The sequence below is a fragment of the Ruditapes philippinarum genome, unplaced genomic scaffold (assembly GCF_026571515.1).
Source record: "Ruditapes philippinarum isolate M1 unplaced genomic scaffold, ASM2657151v2 ctg5770_1_1_1_1, whole genome shotgun sequence".
Classification (NCBI taxonomy): domain Eukaryota; kingdom Metazoa; phylum Mollusca; class Bivalvia; order Venerida; family Veneridae; genus Ruditapes; species Ruditapes philippinarum.
In genome coordinates, this window is record NW_026864447.1 from 37221 (window position 1) to 56515 (window position 19295).

The window sequence follows — 19295 nt, forward strand, 5'->3', positions numbered from 1 at the left end:
TTTGTTTGTACATTTTGGACTGTCAAACTGAATAAACTCCACGTATATCAAACATGGAGGTAGGATTCATACCCTACACCATACAGCAAATTATGTCATTCCAACATACTGTGCTGTAGACGCGTGTAATCTACCTATCTTAATATACACTTACAAGAGAATGGATAGCTTAAATAAAATTGCAAGGCTATCCCAGTCTTAAATCAGTACTTTCAACCACCGGATAATTTATGCAAAACAGGCAGGTTAATATTTTTGGACAATAGAATATGTTAATGTTTTTTTTTGTGTGTGTTTTTTTTTCTTTGAGCTGTTAACAAAAGCTTAATATATATATTAAGTCATTTAGATATTCTCTATCACTTTGGTACTGATTCAAAGGACTGTAATGACAATATTACTATCCATCTTCTGAAAAAGTCTTGCTGGATTTTGGAGCACATAAAGAATTTTAAATATGATAATAAAAGATACCAATTGACGTTATAAACACGAATTATGGTATTTAAATAGTCAAACTTTTATTTAACAAGATATAAATATGCTCATTGCAAAGTGACATGTGAGCGATATAAATACACAGTGCAGAAAACTATGATTAGTATGTACATATTTCAAGGTAATGAACCTCAGCTGCAAGAACTCAACCTTACTTGGCCTGCACATTCAGTTCCAATTGAAGAAAAATCGCAGTGTGAAGTATATATTTTATTTCTATCTATTCTTTAATTTAAATTAATATCATTTTTTATCTAATTTAAAGGTATATGTATATCAGACTGTATTTAAATCTGTGTGAATTTAGACCAATCAATCGTTTAATAAATGAATCCTATAGAGAAAAAATAATCTTTTTCATCGTTAAAAATTAAAAAATATATATAATTAGTAGTTTACTCTATCAGAAAGGAAAGAAAAGCGATACCCTGACATTTTAATATTCGGAAAGGGGTCATTTTGTAATGAAAAATGAGGCATATTTTCTAATTTAGCTCATGGTTCTTCTGTTCTACTATACTTCAAAGAATAAGGATTATATTTACATTTGAAAATAAATTACATGACTAACTTGATTTAAAATATGGCTAGTAATGTTAAGTTGAAGTGATTAAATAACTGACCTACATTAAAGCTCAAGCAAATAAAGGAAAATTGATTTTAAATGTTCATTATGATATTTCGAATATTCATTAATCAATTTAGTATCTTATGCAACTGATTCGATGTGATTGCATAACATAAACCATGGTCACGGGTATATAAAAGATTACCTTAAGTCTGGTAGAAAACGCTGCAAAGTAACTGACTAAAACATTTATCAAGTCAAGCTTATCATTGATTAAGATGCCAGAATTTTACTTTATTCAGATAGACCCTATCGCAGGGGTATCAAACTGACCAATTCCATTCCGAAGTTAGATGAAGAAGAAAAGATGTAAAATATAAGATTTGCGTTAAATTTATTGACCATATTGCTTTACATTTTGAATCATCCTCATACTTTATGAGACACGAGAACATGGCAAAATGTGTACTACATTATATCTTAAATTAAAACAAGAAATTAAACAAGTGTGTCCCTTATCTTTGAATAGTTATTGAATGATTAAATGCCATAATTGAAGAAAAAAAACAACAACAAATACTCACTCTGACAATGATCACTCTTGTTGGGAACGACTGATAAAAATATTATATTTACAGACTATTCGTTTTATGATGCGTTCTGCTTGTATTTGAAATAATTATAGAATTTATTCAAGACATTTTAAAGTAAATATGTTCCAACAATTTTATAAGATTCCATGACTCTTTCTGGGCAAGTCAATTAATGACTGATTGTGCATTTCAACCATTGTGAATTCCAATATTCTTAACCAGGAATATGTTTGTTGTTATAAAAGTTACTAGTGACCAATGCTTGCTTTTTTAGGGACAAAATGATGATCTTGATTTCACCTTAGCTGACGATACCTTGAATGAGAATCCTGACGGTATTTTATTTTCTTTATCTTTCAATATTTAAAACATTTACCTGAAGAAGAGCTTAAACGTCATTTTTTGGCATCATCTTTGGGAACTAAAAAGTTTTCAAAATATTCAATTTTACAATTAAAATATTATGCTTCTTATATCATATTTGTTCAAATTGATCTTATAAGTAACGGTGGAAAATAAACTTAACATAGCGGAACATTATTATTTCCTATAAGTCCGAATTCTTAATGATTCGGTATATAAATTATTGGTTCGGTCATAAGTGTAACAGAACAAGTAACCAGTAATAAACTTCTCATTTATAATTGCATTTACACAATGATGTGAATACATTTTTATCTAAGATATAATGCGTAATACCAGAGAATTGTAGAACATTGCATTCCTCATCACATGTATCAGGACTTTAAGAAAAATCAAAATGCTCACTGTTAAAACTTATATCGAACATTTGTTTATGATATGCTTGATAATTACATACACAGTAAGAAAATCATTAAACATTCTTTTACATATGAGTAACAAGAAAATTGTAGATATAACAATGTAGACATAACGTTAAAAGTGAATTCCCTCCCTTGTTTCCCGCTTAGCTCATATAGAAAACATCGGGTTTTAAATCCAGGAATCGCTGATTCGATCCTCAAGCGGCGAGAAAAATCTACTTGACAATTGATTTCTTACACTGTGTTTAATGGTAATTCTATCTTCTGGCTGTTACAGAAATCATGCCGGTTATGCGGACTGACCGCCATGATATTATCAAAATGTGTTAAAACCGGCGTAAAACCATATAAACAAAAGACATAACAAACTCCAAAATTCCAATTATAGTTATAATAAACAAGCAATAAAAGAAATCTTCCCTGTCAAGCTAGGTTAGTAATATTTACTAATTCTGCAAAATGAATCTATAAACAAGCTGTTATCAGTTATTTACATAGAATCATATAATTATGAATACAGATAGTTACATAATAGTGCTTCCTAAACTTGTTTTTGTATGCTTGCTTTAGTAAACAGCACACTACTTATTATGAAATTTACACGAATTAAGGAGATCGTGAAAAAAATAAAGATTTTGTAGGAAAAAGAAAACTCTGAAACACGGCAATATTACGCTGCTCATGGTACACTTAATTCATATATAATTGAGTTGTCAGTTTCGTCATATCACAGAAAAAAGTCATAATTGATTGTACCCTGTATTATTTTATAAGATTTCCATTAAAGCGTGTTTGTCTCATTTTCATAAGTATTAGCATATTGAAATATGACATCTTCTACACAATATTTGTGTAAAGCGTGCTTTACTATAGTTTATGATTTTTGCCAAAAGTTTTCCCTTATTAATGAAAATGTACATTTATATTCTCACGAACTAATCAGTTTTTTTTCCAGAAGAAGACCTTGACTCCGACCAAATAGAACAAGATCATCAGCAGCAGCAACAAAGACAAGCACATCATCATCAACCCTGGCAAAGACGCCATCGCCGTCGTCATCGACGACGACGACGACGATAACAAAAATGGGAATATTGTCGTCTTTTTTATTAAGTCGGGTTACTTGTCAGGTACCAGTATGAAAATGTATCAAAACATCTTAAAACGTGTTGGACAAATTCAGAATAGATAAAAAAATCAATATTAAGCCATCTAATTATACGAGCATATAGATTCCAATAATTTTAGATGACCTGTAACCCTCAAAAAGGCGTAATTTTCACACTATAGCAACATTTTAACTGATATTGCTTTTTTAAAGAATACCGTATGGTGTTTATTTTTATAACATTACATTTTGAACAGTAATGATAACAGTTACAACAATTAAAGTGTTTCTTTGTTCCTGACCATTTTCATGATTAGCTCACCTGTCACAAAGTGACAGGGTGAGCTTTTGTGATCGCTTTTCGTCCGCATCCGTCCGTCCGTCGTCCGTCCGACCGTAAACTTTTGCTTCAAATGACATCTCCTCATAAACCACTAAGCCAATTTCATCCAAACTTCACAGGAATGTTCCTTTGGCGGTCACCTTTAAAAATTGTTCAAAGAATTTAATTCCATGCAGAACTCTGGTTGCCATGGCAACCGAAAGAAAAAACTTTAAATATCTTCTTTTAAAAACCCCAAAGAGCTAGAGCTTAGATATTTGGCATGAAACATCTTCTAGTAAGTGTCTACCAAGTTTGTTCAAATAAAAGCCCTGGGGTCAAAATTGGCCCTGCCCCAGGGGGTCATTGATTTTCCCTATACGCATATTGTAAAAACTCAAAAAATCTTCTCTTAAAGAACCCATAGAGCTAGAGCTAAGATATTTAGCATGAAACATGTTCTAATGAGTGTCTACAAAGTTTGTTCAAATAAAAGCCCTGGGGTCAAAATTGGCCCCGCCCCGGGGGTCATTGATTTTCCCTATATGCATATAGTAAAAACTTAACAAATCTTCTTTTAAAGAACCCATAGAGCTTGAGCTAAGATATTTAGCATGAAACATCTTCTAATAAGTGTCTACCAAGTTTGTTTAATTAAAAGCCCTGGGGTCAAAATTGGCCCCGCCCCAGGGGGTCATTGGTTTTCACTATATGCATATAGTAAAAACTTAAAAAAATCTTCTTTTAAAGAACCCATGGAGCTAGAGCTAAGATATTTAGCATTAAATATGTGCTAATGGGTGTCTACAAAGTTTGTTCAAGTAAAAGCCCTGGGGTCAAAATTGGCCCGGCCCCGGGGCTCATTGATTTTCCTTATATGTGTATAACAAAAACTTAAAAAATCTCTCTTCTTTGAAAAAACCCAAATAGCTAGAGTTTAGATATTAAGCATGAAACATCTTCTAGTGAGTGTCTACAAAGTTTGTTTAAATAAAAGCCCTGGGGTCAAAATTGGCCCCGCCCTGGGGGTCATTGATTTTCCTTATATGTGTATGGCAAAAACTTAAAAAATCTTCTTTGAAAAAACCCAAATAGCTAGAGTTAAGATATTAAGCATGAAACATCTTCTAGTAAGTATCTACAAAGTTTGTTCAAATAACAGCCCTGGGGCTAAAACTGGCCCCGCCCCAGAGGTGTCATTGTTTTTAACTATATGTGTATAGTAAAAACTTAAAAAATCTTCTTTTAGAGGTTAGATTGCAGGAAACATCTTTTTGTGGGTGTCTACCAAGTTTGTTCAAATAAAAGCCATTGGGTTAAAATTGGCCCTGCCAAAACGGGGTGGGGGGGGAGGTCATTGTTTTTCATTATATGTGTGTAGTAAAAACTTAACATCATGAAACATCTTCTAATGAGTGTCTTCCAAGTTTGTTCAAATAAAAACCCTGGGGTTGAAACTAGCCCCGCTCCGGGGGCCTAAATACAGGTGAGCGACCTCAGAGCCATCATGGCCCTCTCGTTTTTAAGAACTATTTATATTTTCTTGATCAATAAATAGTTTTTCACGATTTAACTTTCATGAATTTATAATTTCAACTTCAAGAATTCATGAAAGTTAAATCGTGAATTCACGATTTCAACTTCGAGAATTCATGATTTCAACTTCACGAGTAAATTCGCAATGTTTGAACCGTAAATTTATGATTTTTAATTGGTGAATTTTTAAGTTGGAATCGTGAATTATTTAAGATGAAATCGTGAATTCACTAAGATTAAATTGCGAATTAATGAAGATGAAATCAGTAATTCAAACAGTTGAAATGTCTCCACAGATCTTTCGTCGTTGATCGTGACAATGACACTATTGAAGGCATGCAGTTACTTTTCAAACTCTGTTAAAATGAGACATACGTTAGAAATCTGTATCATGTTATTCATATAAACAATTTTATTTAAAAAGTAATATCAAGCAAACATTATAATTATTTTAGTTTAATTTATCATGTTTACTAACTTCAATACGGAGACTTAACAGATTGGAGAATTTATTCATCCGCTACAGAAAAATCATATCGGTATGACTTCACTACTGTAAACATACGTATCACGTTGGTAATGATACCTTTGACTTGAGAGCGTGAAATATATTTATCAACAATTTATCGGTAATACTGTCTATTTGTTTTGGAACGCCGTGACTGTCTTATGTGATCCATGTTTTTGTTATCTTGTAAAATGGTGATATGATTTTGTTCTTTACGCATGTAAACATGTGCAATTTAAATCATGTCTTGAAAGGAACATGCTGACTTGTCCAAGCAGCATGTTAACATGTAAAATTATCATAATAACATGTTCCAACAACATGTAAACTTGTCAAAGTATTTTGATGACTTGTGCAAACGACATGCTAACTTGTCAAAATACCATGATGACATTTACCTGTTCACTTGATGAATTATCTTGATGACATTTGCATAACACTTAAACAAGTTAAGAATACAGCGGATCTTGATATAGGACTGTATTTGGTCAGTTAAAGGAGACCTTTTCCTAACCTTTTTAGCTTTAGTATACACAAGAAGATAGCGTTAATCGAGCTTTTATCAACGCTATACTGAATTGATTTACACATTATTGTATCAATTGAGAGCTAACACAATCATCTATGCGATAAATGTACATTGTTTGTGCGAGACGTGATTAGAAACGAGATACTGCTGGCCTAATTGCATTCATATTCGAACATACATCGTTTATAGTCGTTTATAAATTTTGCGTTTTATCATACCGTCGCCTATGCGATTGCCATCGTTGCCAACTTTTTTTAGTTGTTTACATTTTTTGGTGTGTTGACGCGGTAAAATAACGACAAAGTTAAAAAATGGAAATAAAGAAAACGACAAAATGAATTACATTATATAGAATTCCGATGATTTTTTATTGTTGCTTTTCCTATAAATAAGGACGTTTTCCTCAAAAACATGTTTCTTGCATTAGCTCATTTATATAGATTTTTTATTGTGTAAAATAGTACAGAAATTATGAACTACACCGTTACACGTATCTCGATTACGTACTTTTAGATTCATGTGGAAAAACTCGAGTACGGGAATTCCAATATTTTCTGTTAACAACCCATTACTTCATATAGACGTTTTTGCACGCCTTTTCACCTCCTTTTGTGAGGCTGAAAAAAGTGACACAATGCCATATTAAATTAAGACCCCAAACACTTGTTTTCGTTTTGGAAATGGTGTTTTATTAGTGATCACATTTTCGGCGCCATCTCCTATCGAATAGAAACATCAAGGAGGTGCCAGAGAAGGCACGTGTCCCCGTCTGTTTGGAGGTTTGAAGGGGGGCACTAACCTCCCTCATCGCCAAGAAAATTTTGAACTTATAATAGGGTAAAAAGACCTTAAGGTTACGTGTAACCATCGCTGAAAAGCCTTTGATTCTATCTTAATCTATGGAGAAGTTGCAGCACCTTGAAATCAGTTTTGATGGAAAAATCAGCGCAAAATAGTGATTTTTGACAATTTTAAGATGTCCCCTTGTTGGCATGGTACATGTAACTTTAAATTTAAGACCGAGTATGCCGTTACTTAAGCTATTGCTTAAGCAAAATGTGCGCCAAAATTGAACATTAGTGGAGCCTTTTTATTGTTTCATAGCAATTTGAACATGTAACAGGAGGTTTTACAATGAAAACATCCATTTCTGACAATATGCTCATGAAGTAATGGGTTTAATACATGTATAACAGTTACGGCTTTTTACACATATAATAATCGTGGTAATTTATCTTGTTTTATGAAGTGGTATGACTTATTTATGAAGGGTTAACAACGATTTCTTAAGTGGGAATATCCTGTTAATGCATAAATGAAAACAATTGGTAAAATTGTGTATAGGAACATACTCAGTGGATGAGCATCGACAATTATTTGTCATTACTTGTCTTAAAGTAATGCACTTAATGACAAAAACTACCATTACATTACTTGCTATTGATGTTGGTGTTGATGTCGCCGCCACAAATTTTCAATGAATTATTATTTGATTATATTCGTTTAAATTTGATTTAGAAAGCATTTTTAATGTTCAGTACTTAATGAAACATTTGAAATATTTTTTTTCAATATTTTTAAAATACATAGCTTTGAAATACATAAAAAGGTAGAAAAAACTTAATGAATAAGACGTCATGAGTAAATAAAAATCAGACGTACTTATATGAAAAAAACAAACAAAAAACAAATGATATCAGTATTTAGAAATTTTAGAAGTAGTCCCAAAGTCAAAGCCAAGTGTAAGAAAGCTTTTCCGTAACAGAAAGAGACATCTGCACTTTCTTTAGCAGGTTTTAAGACATTTTATTATGTACATGAAATATAGCATTTTCATCGTTTTCAGCAGACTAACAAAATGCTATGAATCATGAACCGTTAGAATAGTTTAGAATGAGTTTAATACATCGAAGTTTGTTAAAATCATTTTGATGCCATGAAATTTACAATTTGCTGGAAATTTGATATAATTGTTATATTTCATATGAAAGAAAACACACACACAAATTTTTAGCTCACCTGACACGAAGTGGTGAAAGTGAGGAATAGTGATGGGGCTTTATCCGGCGTCCGTCGTCGTGCGTCGTTCGTCGTTAACAAATGGGTTAATAACACTCTAGCAGTCACAGTTTTGATTGGATCATAAACAAACCTTGTCAGAATGTTAGTCTCAATAAGATACAGGTCAAGTTACAATATGGGTAATCTTCGGTCAAAAACTAGTTTACAGGAGCTAAATGGAAAATTTTGTTAACACTCTAGTGGCTGCAGGTTTAATTCAAATATTCTGGAAATTGGCCAGGAAGATTGTTTTGATGACTTCTAGGTAAATTTCGAATGCGGGTTATCTCTATCAAACACTAGATCACAGGAGCTAACAATAGAAAAATCTTGTTAACACTCCAGTGGCTGCAGTTTTGATCCAAACATTCTTAAAAATGGTCAGGAAGGTTGTTTTGATGACTTCTAGGTAAATTTCGAATGCGGGTTATCTCTATCAAACACTAGATCACAGGAGCTAAAAATAGAAAAATCTTGTTAACACTTTAATGGCTACTGTTTTGATCCAAATATCCTGGAAATTAGTCTGCAAGTTTGTTTTGATGATTTCTAAGTCAACTTCGAATATGGGTCACCTGGGGCTAAAAAAAGGTCACACCGCCCAAATATTGAAAAACCTTGTAGACACTCTAGAGGTGACATTTGACTATATTGTAACCAAACTTGGTCATGATGCTTGTCTTAGTAATTGCTCGGATGAGTTCGATTTATCAGGTGAGCGACCTATGGCCATCTTGGCACTCTTGTTTTATATAAATTTGTGTTTGATTAGTTTTTATTTTGTTTTTGAATACAGTAATTTTCGTTTCTTCTTAAGAATGTTATTGATAAGTATTTAATTTTCTTTGCCTCATGTTAATGTCCATGCATTTCTTATTTTATTGCCATGTAACGATTTACTTCCATCATAATTATGTGAGTCGATACATCATTTGAAATATTATTTGCAATTTAACATGATAATGTTAAATATAATTTTTATTGCCATGGACAATTTGTGAGTATAGCCTGTTAACAAATCAATAGACTATTATATATTATATTTTGACAATATGTATACACAGATTCATATGCATGTTAAAGCATGTTTTTTACGTTTAAATTTAGGCCTATGTCTTCTTTGCTTAATTTTGGATTAAAGTGTTATGTTATTTCTTATAATAAAAGAAGAAAAAAATACATGAACAATGTTGCATATATTTTAATATACGAATTAATCTTTGCGTGAGTAGGGTTGTAGTATATTTTTAATGAAATAAATTATAAGTAAAAAAGAAAGAAACACAAAGTCAAAAAAAAAATTAAAAAAAAAAACAACAAAAAAACACATTCACAAGAAAATGTCCATAATAAAATAGTGTGGAAAAAAATATAGATATGTACCATCAGTAAATTTTTATCTCTTATTTGGTCGCTTGTAATGAAGCTTTTTGTACGTAAGATTATGTTCAAACGCATGGATTTTCATAAATTAATCTTTACCAGCTTTATATTGTTTTGTATGAAATATTTTTATTGAGGCTACATGCCATTTGAGTCAAGTTTTAAGTGGGCTGATATCAGCAGAATGTGGATCAAAGTTTGCGTGACTGCCTTTAAGAGCATTTTACAGCCAGTCTTTTATGAACCATATTAAATATCAATCTTATTCATCCGAGTGCATGGAACGTTAAACTTGACAAATACGGCATCAGATGTTTACTGTATCTTGTATGACATTGGTGCAATATATTTCTAAAACATGTAATATGAATAAGATTTAAACAAAAAGAGGTTTCACGTTATATATGTCATGACAGGTAAATTATTAACTTAATAAAGATAATAGGAACCATGCTTCTGTAAGTGCATATTAACTATAATATTTCAGTTGTGAAATGTAGGACCGCGATATTTTTGTAATAATTAAGTTCATAATATTAGACACGCTTGAACAAAAATATGTTATTTTGAAAGTATTACAGAAGATGTGATTCAATTTTAAGCAAATGTATTTTATAACATAATGAATTTATTATAACTAACATTTACACTAAATAGTTAAGACATGATAATTTAAAGATTGAAATAATAAGATATATACCATTAGTATATTAAAATCAATAGTAATGAACGTGTGACAGCTATTTTTGTGTAATATTATAGAAGATTCTGTTTTAAGTTGTTTCGTATTTTCTGTAAGAGGCTAAAGACCAGGTATTATCACAGTGTTTCACACCAGTTAACATATTTTTGTTTAGTTTTGAATAACAAATTTAATGTTGTGATTTAATTGTGTAAGATGTACTGACAATATGTGAATATTATATTGGTCACGTTGATTAAGTTAAAAGTGAAGCAGATACTTTGTCACTTAAATATAAATACATGGAAGTAGTATTGTACATTTGAACATTTGTTTCAATAAAATATATCCTCTGTAAAATATGTATTTATGTTATGCTTTCTAATTTGTTTATTTTGATATTTCTATCAGCGAAACAAAACGTAAATTAAATTGAAAGAGATGAGATAATGTTATTAACACGAGTATGAGTACAAAGCCATTGTCAAAGAAGAACATGTATCGATAATGAAGGTATACATTTAAGATAGTACGCATTTTAGATTGTACATACTTATTAAAATATCTAAAGGTATACAAGAGATGGAGGATATTGAATGAGTGTAAGTTCAATACTGTATTTATTGCACGACTTGAATAAAATTATATTATGCGAGCCTCTGGCAAGCATGATATTATCTTATTCAACGAGTTCAATAAATTCAGTAATGAACTTACACGAATTTAATATTCTATTTATCAAACACCCAAAATAAAGACCGTTTAAAGTGAATAAAGAGACATATGACGCGCCTTTAGTATAACGCTAACATTTGGCGTGTCTTTACACTATGGTTGTGTAACGCTAATAACGTCACGTCAAAATATATGCATGATCGTGCAATTTTTTTTTTACGAAGTCGTAAAGTCGGCACGGGTGTGTGATAAACAATACACTTTGCATGAACAATGTCAGAAAAAAGTCATTCATTGATGTTTGCTTTAGTGTACGTATTTCTTTCTTACTTTCCAGAGATCCAAATATTCAGCTCGGCCTTTGTATTTCTGAAATCCGATTATCTCAGGACAGTTCCCAATCCCTACCACTTTTGGATATAAAAAGTCAGATAAAATTAAGATCATTTAGTCAGATATCGACTGTCCTGCAAGTCGACCCTCAACGTTTTTGTTCTTCTCATTTCATTGTTATCCGTCCTTGTTCGTCTGTACTTTTTGATTTTACAGCCTTTAAGAATACGATATCAATATAACATATAAAGCCGCTGCTTTGTTAAATTACAAATGCCAACAAAATTCTAAAATAATAAATGTGGCATCTGCCATTTGCTGCAACGTTTGTCAGCTGTAACTTCAGCTATTACAATAAAAACAAACAAACAAACACATTTAGACTATTATTATAACCCATAGTTGCAACAATTGTATAAACCGCATTGTAATTACCTCAGATACATTTTCAAAGGTCATAGACTACATGGTAAAGTTAATAGGCGCAATAGCTTTAAACCCAGATACGTATACATATATTTTGTAACATACATAAAAGGTACTAAACATTTTGGAAAAAATGTTCATACATGGAATCAGATGTATCTGTACTTTTATATACGCCACTTCTAAACAGGCATGCAATTTCATAGAGTTAAAAGGAGGATTTTCTGTAATCTACCAGGTAAATGTTATGTTGCTCTATGTCTCGGAGAAACACGAATAGCTTTAATATGTCATGCTTTTACTATTTTATTATGTATTGGATATGTTTAACTGTGCTATTACATAATACTGAAATAATTATCTGTCTTCAATGCAAGGAAATTATTTCTATCATAACATGCTCATAGAATGATAGTCGGAATAATTCTCTTGCGCTTAATTGAGTGTAGAATTGAATTTTATGACTTTATTTTATTTTCTGGTCCTTTGGAATTATTGATGCCAGCACTATTGAGTGTTGAGAATTGAGTACCGCTCAAACCCGTGCTGGGGGGGGGGGGGTAGGCGTGAGGGATGTTGCACTTATTTATTATCCTTATATACAGACTCAATCAAACCGAGTCTGCAATTTTCACGTAATTTTGTTGTGATTAATGTTACTGATGGGATCACTTTGTTTCCAGATATTGTTTACTGGATTACAGTACTTCCATAACAGGATCAAGCAAACCGAGCCTGCGATACCTTTAATTTTGCCGCCGTTTTGGACATTGTTTAGGGAATTCATTTTCCGCCATTTTTCAAATGAGGTCAGATGACATCGAAACATTCCTTATTCTATGCATATCTCATTTAATAATACACTCGACTGCCCATTCTGTTGAACGGGGGATTATTATCAAACGTGTTATATTTTGTGTAAAACCCTCTTTCGTAACAGTTGTTTTAAGAAGTTGATCATCAATCTTAGTTTTCGTGAGTGGGTTGCTTTACACAAAATGCATGTTTTTTTGTTTTTTTTATTTCTTTTTGGGTTTTTTTTTGGCTAGTCAATTATATGTCAATGACTATATAAGGGTTAAATATTATAAAAAAAAACAAGTATAATAAGTATAATTTACAAGTACCAAACGTTCCGGTAATTGCGGAAGTCTCTTTTATTTTCCTTAAACCTACGAGATATTTACATGGCGTTTAAACAAATAGAATAATGCTTAATTTAGAATAAATGTTAACAGGACGCAGACATCGATAAAATGAATATATAATGACGGGAAATTGATATATGAAGATAGTGCGTAATCGGGAAAATGTGATGCAATGTGCAACTGAGTTCACAAATAAGATTTCAAAGGCAAGTAAAACATTTCTTTCTTCTATTTCTAATTATTATAATAGTGGATTTGTTATCAAACTATGTTAAAAATGAATTCGATATTTTTTTTTTTAAACGGTACTTATAAAAATCATTTACATAGATGGTGTAATGATACATTCAATATCACGATAAATAATCACTCAGTGATGTAATGCAAACGTATTGCGCCACATCACTCGTATTCAGTATGAATTTGTAAATCGGTGGTCTTTTCCTGCATTGATTGTTATCTCAAAGGAAGATTTCTTACGAAAAAAAAACTCCTTATAATATAAAAATGTACAACCACTTTTACATGGTTATTGTTTGAACAATATTTCTAGTAGATCAAATACGCTCTTAACGTTCTTATGAACTATAACAATTAAAACAGACACATCAAACATTTTGTAAAGTCCTTCATTGTGATAACTGGTCAGTTAAGACGGTGTTATTTTCTACTTTGAAAACAAAATACCTATAAAATGGATGATATCGAAGTAGAACGAGAATAATTTGTGTTGTCCTTTTCCTCTGACCAAATATAAGAAGTTAGATTCAGATCAATGTTTCGTAAATATCTTTTATAATACATAATGGATGTTCTTAAAAACAATTTCCTACAGTGAAACACCTTCCCTAGCTGTTGATTCTGTCTTTGAATATGAGTGTATGAGACTTCTTCGATTTCCCAACTAATTAAGTCGATGTAATGGTTGCAGCAACGTGCACGGATGAATCGAAATAATCAGTAAGAAAAACATAATGAAAAAGATTAGAAAGCGAATGCAGTCAACGAAAGTTCTTTCTATGTAAAAGTTTATTCTATGGTTACAAATAAACATATAGAGAATGAAAACTACATAATGAAGTTTATTTAAACGTTGGATAATTTTAGAATATGATCACAGAAACGTTTTAAACGAAAAGTTATTTGGAGTAACTGTTTTCGTGTTTTAGTTATCTGCCCTTGAATTTATTATTTTGCTAATTAAGGTCATTGCCATGGGAGATAACTTTAACTTAAACATGAATCGTAAAAACCTTTAGATTTTTACTTTTTTTATACTTTAAAATGTAACCTTCGTCAAAATGAAAAATGCATTAAATTCCCTTAAACATTTATGTTCCCTTCATTCAAGTCAACAACGTACACAAAACATTTTTGAAAAAGGCCATTTATTATGAAATTTTGACATAACGTTAAGTACATTGAAAATTGCGTTATGTCAAGTTAACCCCTCAAAATAGACATTGATTGTATCGGGCCCACCGCATTGCGTATCCACTGCCGTCTGCGTGACAGTAAAATGTAATAACTTTTGTCAATTCTTTTGTTAACAGGCAAAAACAATTTCAAAAAGTTTATAAATATGGTTGCTTTGTCTTAGTGTCATCCATACGATGTAATGCCGGTGTATTTATGAGACGTTTTACAAACATTTGTATGTTTAACCAAAATTCTGCTAAGTTGCGTCCACACATCAAACTGTACAGAAGTGTTTGATAAATGGCAATGTATTAAATGGTGTTCGTTTAATATGTTGGAAAAGTACAAATGTTGATTCCATTTTCACTAGGTGTTTCCCGTAAAAAGTTAAAACATACAGCAAACGACCATTTTTTATCCGCCTATCTTGCGATGAATACACCCCCCTGCCGCCGCTTCTGTGAATGCTTTGGCCAGTGTGTACCTGATTAGTTCAGATATTTTGATGTGTTTTTCGGTTTTTTCTTGTCCATGAGAAAACTTACAGGGTCATGAATGTTTTTTTTAAATCTCGTTATTTTGGCCAAAGTCAGTAAGTTCTTTTGTAAAATAAACTCAGTAAGTTCTTATGTAAAATAAACTGTTCATTGGAAAGTGTGATAAGATAAATCTAAACGCAGTGTAAAATGGTTTGTTGGAGGAAGTGTAGTTAAAGAGAACTTGAATATCTGAACAATTTAACTAGAAAGATAAAGAACTATCCAGTATATTTTATATTAGAACTATCCTCAACATTTATTTGATGATTGTAAGAACTATGATCATAAAAATTATTTTAGAATGACAAGAACTATCCTAAACATGTTAAGAATGGTCAATAATTTCAGTTTGTAATGGAAGTAAAACTAATTTTAGACAGCCTTCGATCGAAACAAAAATACATTACATAATTCCAACCTTTTTTTAGAATTTCCGGCCGTGCATGTTGTCCACAAGTAAATTCTGTTCTCAACCCTGTAAATGTTTTGCTATGTGTTCATTTATGAATTAATTTATCTTATGTTTCAATTTACAATCGGATGTATTTTGGTTCAATTGATTCATAACTTTCTGATGTTTGTGCAGTCATACATGTACTTCATGAACACGTACAGTCATTTGACTTTTATTGTATTTATTAAAAAGTTTTCCAAGTAATAGATAACTAACCCACAAATAGTAATTGACACGACAAACGTGAACAATTTTGATGAACTTTACCCAAGTATGGCGGAAATTTAGTAATACTGATTCATAATGTATTAATCTTATTGTTTAGGAACTTGATATCAACTATTTTTCCAGTTATATTCACTTATACATGTATTGGTTAACTCTTCGTTGTAAGTATGTATAAATGAATCTCTTAAACAAATTTGTTCTTCTGCAATAATTTCCTTTCAAGAAATAGCTAGAGTATACGGAAAAATTGTCTTAACTTCAAAACGCAATTTATGTTTTAATTTTCGTTTGTTGGACAAGCAAATAGTGAAATAAATTCTATTATTTACAGGGCATTTACAGACAATATAGGACTAACATTAGTCAAGTCTCTACATGCAAATGTAATTGACATGGCTTATGTGGACAGGTTACTCGCTTTTGTCATATCTGTAAGTATTAGATAGTTACATTATTTCTTTTTTCGATAATGACTTCTTTCAAAACGGCTGTTATCATTTATATGTCGATCTAAAAAGTGTGATCCTTATATTAAACCGTAAGGTTTTATTCTTTATATTAATAAATGTAAGATGCCTATAATAGATATATTTAATATGTTCATATAGCTACATCTTAGTCACTTAAAGCTTCATAATCTCTGATACAAATACAAACAAAATATTGGTTTCCTTAATAGATTTTTTACTACACATTATTAAAATGGAAAACAAAACACTCAAAATGAACAAAAAATATAAAACATAATATTATTGTTCTTGAAATAAACTTATGCAGTTAAACATTAAGACATGTTTATATTAGATGTCGCATGCGGAAATTTAAATTTATAAAACGCATATTAATTTTCAGGAAAGTATATGTCAATAAATTCCTGAAACTTACAAGCGAATAATTCTTTGTAAATGTTTAAATTTCCTTAGTATTAGAATGAAGATAATGTACTTGAAAGTTATTTCAATCAACATGTCTCTTGTCGTAGTTAACAATGATGAAATACTTCGCTTTCTTAGTGAAATCCAAGTAGAGGGATATTTAAAATCTTCCACAGCCTTTGGTTTTATTTTATTTAAAGAATCTTTCATTCGAGACTGTAAAAAAGCTTGCTTCATTACAGTTTTAAGTAAAACAATATTTTCATAGTTCATATAGTGCGAAAAGTATACGTCTCAAAGTTCGTGGGTAGAGCATTCTGCAGACATGTATCTGGACCAGCATTGATTTTCATGTTACATTTATTGTAAAGAGAAGTAGAGTAGAAAGTTTGCCAAATCTTATGTTGTTGTTTTAAGCAAGAAAGCTTTTTCTCTATATCTTAAATTGTGGGTAGTCTTTATGAGTTCATGATTGGATCAGGACAATTGCAACTTTTTAAAAATCGTTCTGTTCAAAATACTATTTAATTTAGACCTAATGGACCTTGCGTTTCAAACGAGGTTCATCAACATCTGGTGTTGCAAATGTTAGACATGTTAATGTAAGGTAATTGTAACATAAAAATTATTCAGGTGGAAAATGAAATTAGCCGACGATAAAATACATAAACAATATGGAAACCCTCGATACTGGTCGAATAAGTAGAGCGGACGTTTTATTTCCAGATCTTATTTGTTTAGAAACGAACGTAACTGATGCGTTATATATAGGTATCCGGACGCTGTTAAGAAGAATGTTTATTAACAGTGATATGATGCACTTTTTAAAGATTAACGGATTCTGTTTTTTATTTTCGATTTGATTGAGTATGTTCTTAGGTTTGCTTCTCGCTACTTTGTCGCCCTTCTTACAAATGACACTCAACAAAATGTTTTGTAGAATAAGTTGTTAGTCTTTCATGTTTGTTTCCTGATTACCATTATGTTCATTTAAAGACAAACTGTAAAATATTTGTGTAAACAGTTGATATCCAAGACGATATTCTTCAAAACAAAAGACAGTTGTCAAAATGACACAAAAAATAGTCTACCAGGTAAAAGTAAACATATCATCCCTGGGAAATGTCGAGGGTTTCAGAATTTACGTTGGGGGACATCTTAACTGTTTTTTTTAAAAACCAAATGTATTTCATCATTATTTCATTACCCCGAACAAATACTGGAATTTCAACAAACTGTAACAAAACGGAACATGCGTTAAATCTAATTCTTACATTGCACTGTTGAGCTCGAGAAGTTACTTGTTAACATGCTTATTTCTACCAGTCATAAAATATTAATGATCAATTACATCATACAGCAATATCATGTGACCAGTTTTGTACTATTTAAAAGAATGATTGCATATGTCACAATATAGGACTTTAGTCTCGTGTTTCACTTGCATTAAACAGAAGAACAAGAACAATCACTGAATGTGATAAAGTTTACCCCGGTATACAGAAAATCATTTATCTTAATTCAATGACAATTGCAAAAAGGGGCAAAGGTCTTTTTGTATAACTATCAAAATATAAAAACGCTCATAGAGGAAGGAGGCATTTATGAATGAAGGACTGTCAAGTTCATTTCATTAATTATAACTAAATTTCGTCTTGTCCATTAAAGAACAAAGTTGTAGAAATTTTAAAGTAAAAAGATTCCATGAAGACCATTTAATTGTAATAGCATATTCACTTTAGATAGAATGATGATCATGTCTTACGTGTTTTTAGTTTAGTTACGTTTTACAGAATTCAAATAAAATTTCATAATTTTCCTTGAGGGTCAATGACAATTAAAGGGCAAAGTAATACTTTAGTAATTTGGCCAACAATGATATGAAAATTCAATAACTTGCATTGACTTCAAATGTCAAAGGTCAATATAGGTATAGATAATTTGTAAGTCCACTTGATGATTTTATCTAAATTAGTCTAAATTGAATAAAATCAGACTATTATTAACACAATTATAGCAAATCCCGCAAAATTCAGCCATATTCAATTATTTGACCTATACTTTTAAGGTCAATTTAACGCCAATGGAGTAACTGAATTGCTCACCATGATTAGTGTGTGTGGTTTAAATGATCAAGCATCAATCAATTCCTTTCAAAAATTAAAAAGTATGGCTAATTTATGGAAAGCAAAATACATATAAGGTCAAAATCATGTAAAAGTCAATGTTAAGTTAAGTTTGTCCTACTAAAAACTCTCCAAAATGTAGTTTTGCGCATAAATGTATACAGAACAGCTAGATAAAACAAACTTATGGCCATCTATAAAATATACAATAAATTGACATTACTTGTCGAGATCATGTCAAGGACACGGCCAAACTTGGGTTGCTCAACATGACATTCTTATACTAAGGGTTGTTCTGTTTACGTATCAATCAAATCCATACATTGATTCCAAAAGTATGGCTATCTTTATAATAAAAAAAAATAAAGTCATACTATGCTCATCATTGAGACAAAAATATTTTAATCACAGAAATATAAAAAATTTATGACATTCGTATTGAATATGTCTATTTTAAGTAAAAGAATGAATAAAGTAAACTATGTATAGGAAGCTGCGT

The 19295-nt window shown here is 31.1% G+C and overlaps 1 protein-coding gene across 1 annotated transcript in view; it reads left to right on the forward strand.

Annotated features, from left to right (window-relative positions):
* The window catches only part of LOC132725579 (ERC protein 2-like), a 29226-nt gene extending 19393 nt beyond the window's left edge, over positions 1 to 9833 (forward strand). Inside the window, exons 8-10 of the mRNA XM_060710715.1 lie at positions 620 to 699; positions 1934 to 1994; positions 3400 to 9833. Coding sequence (XP_060566698.1) covers positions 620 to 699; positions 1934 to 1994; positions 3400 to 3524 — 266 coding nt within the window. The 3' untranslated portion in view covers positions 3525 to 9833. The remainder of the gene's footprint in view (positions 1 to 619; positions 700 to 1933; positions 1995 to 3399) is intronic.
* Positions 9834 to 19295: the final 9462 nt, after the last annotated feature.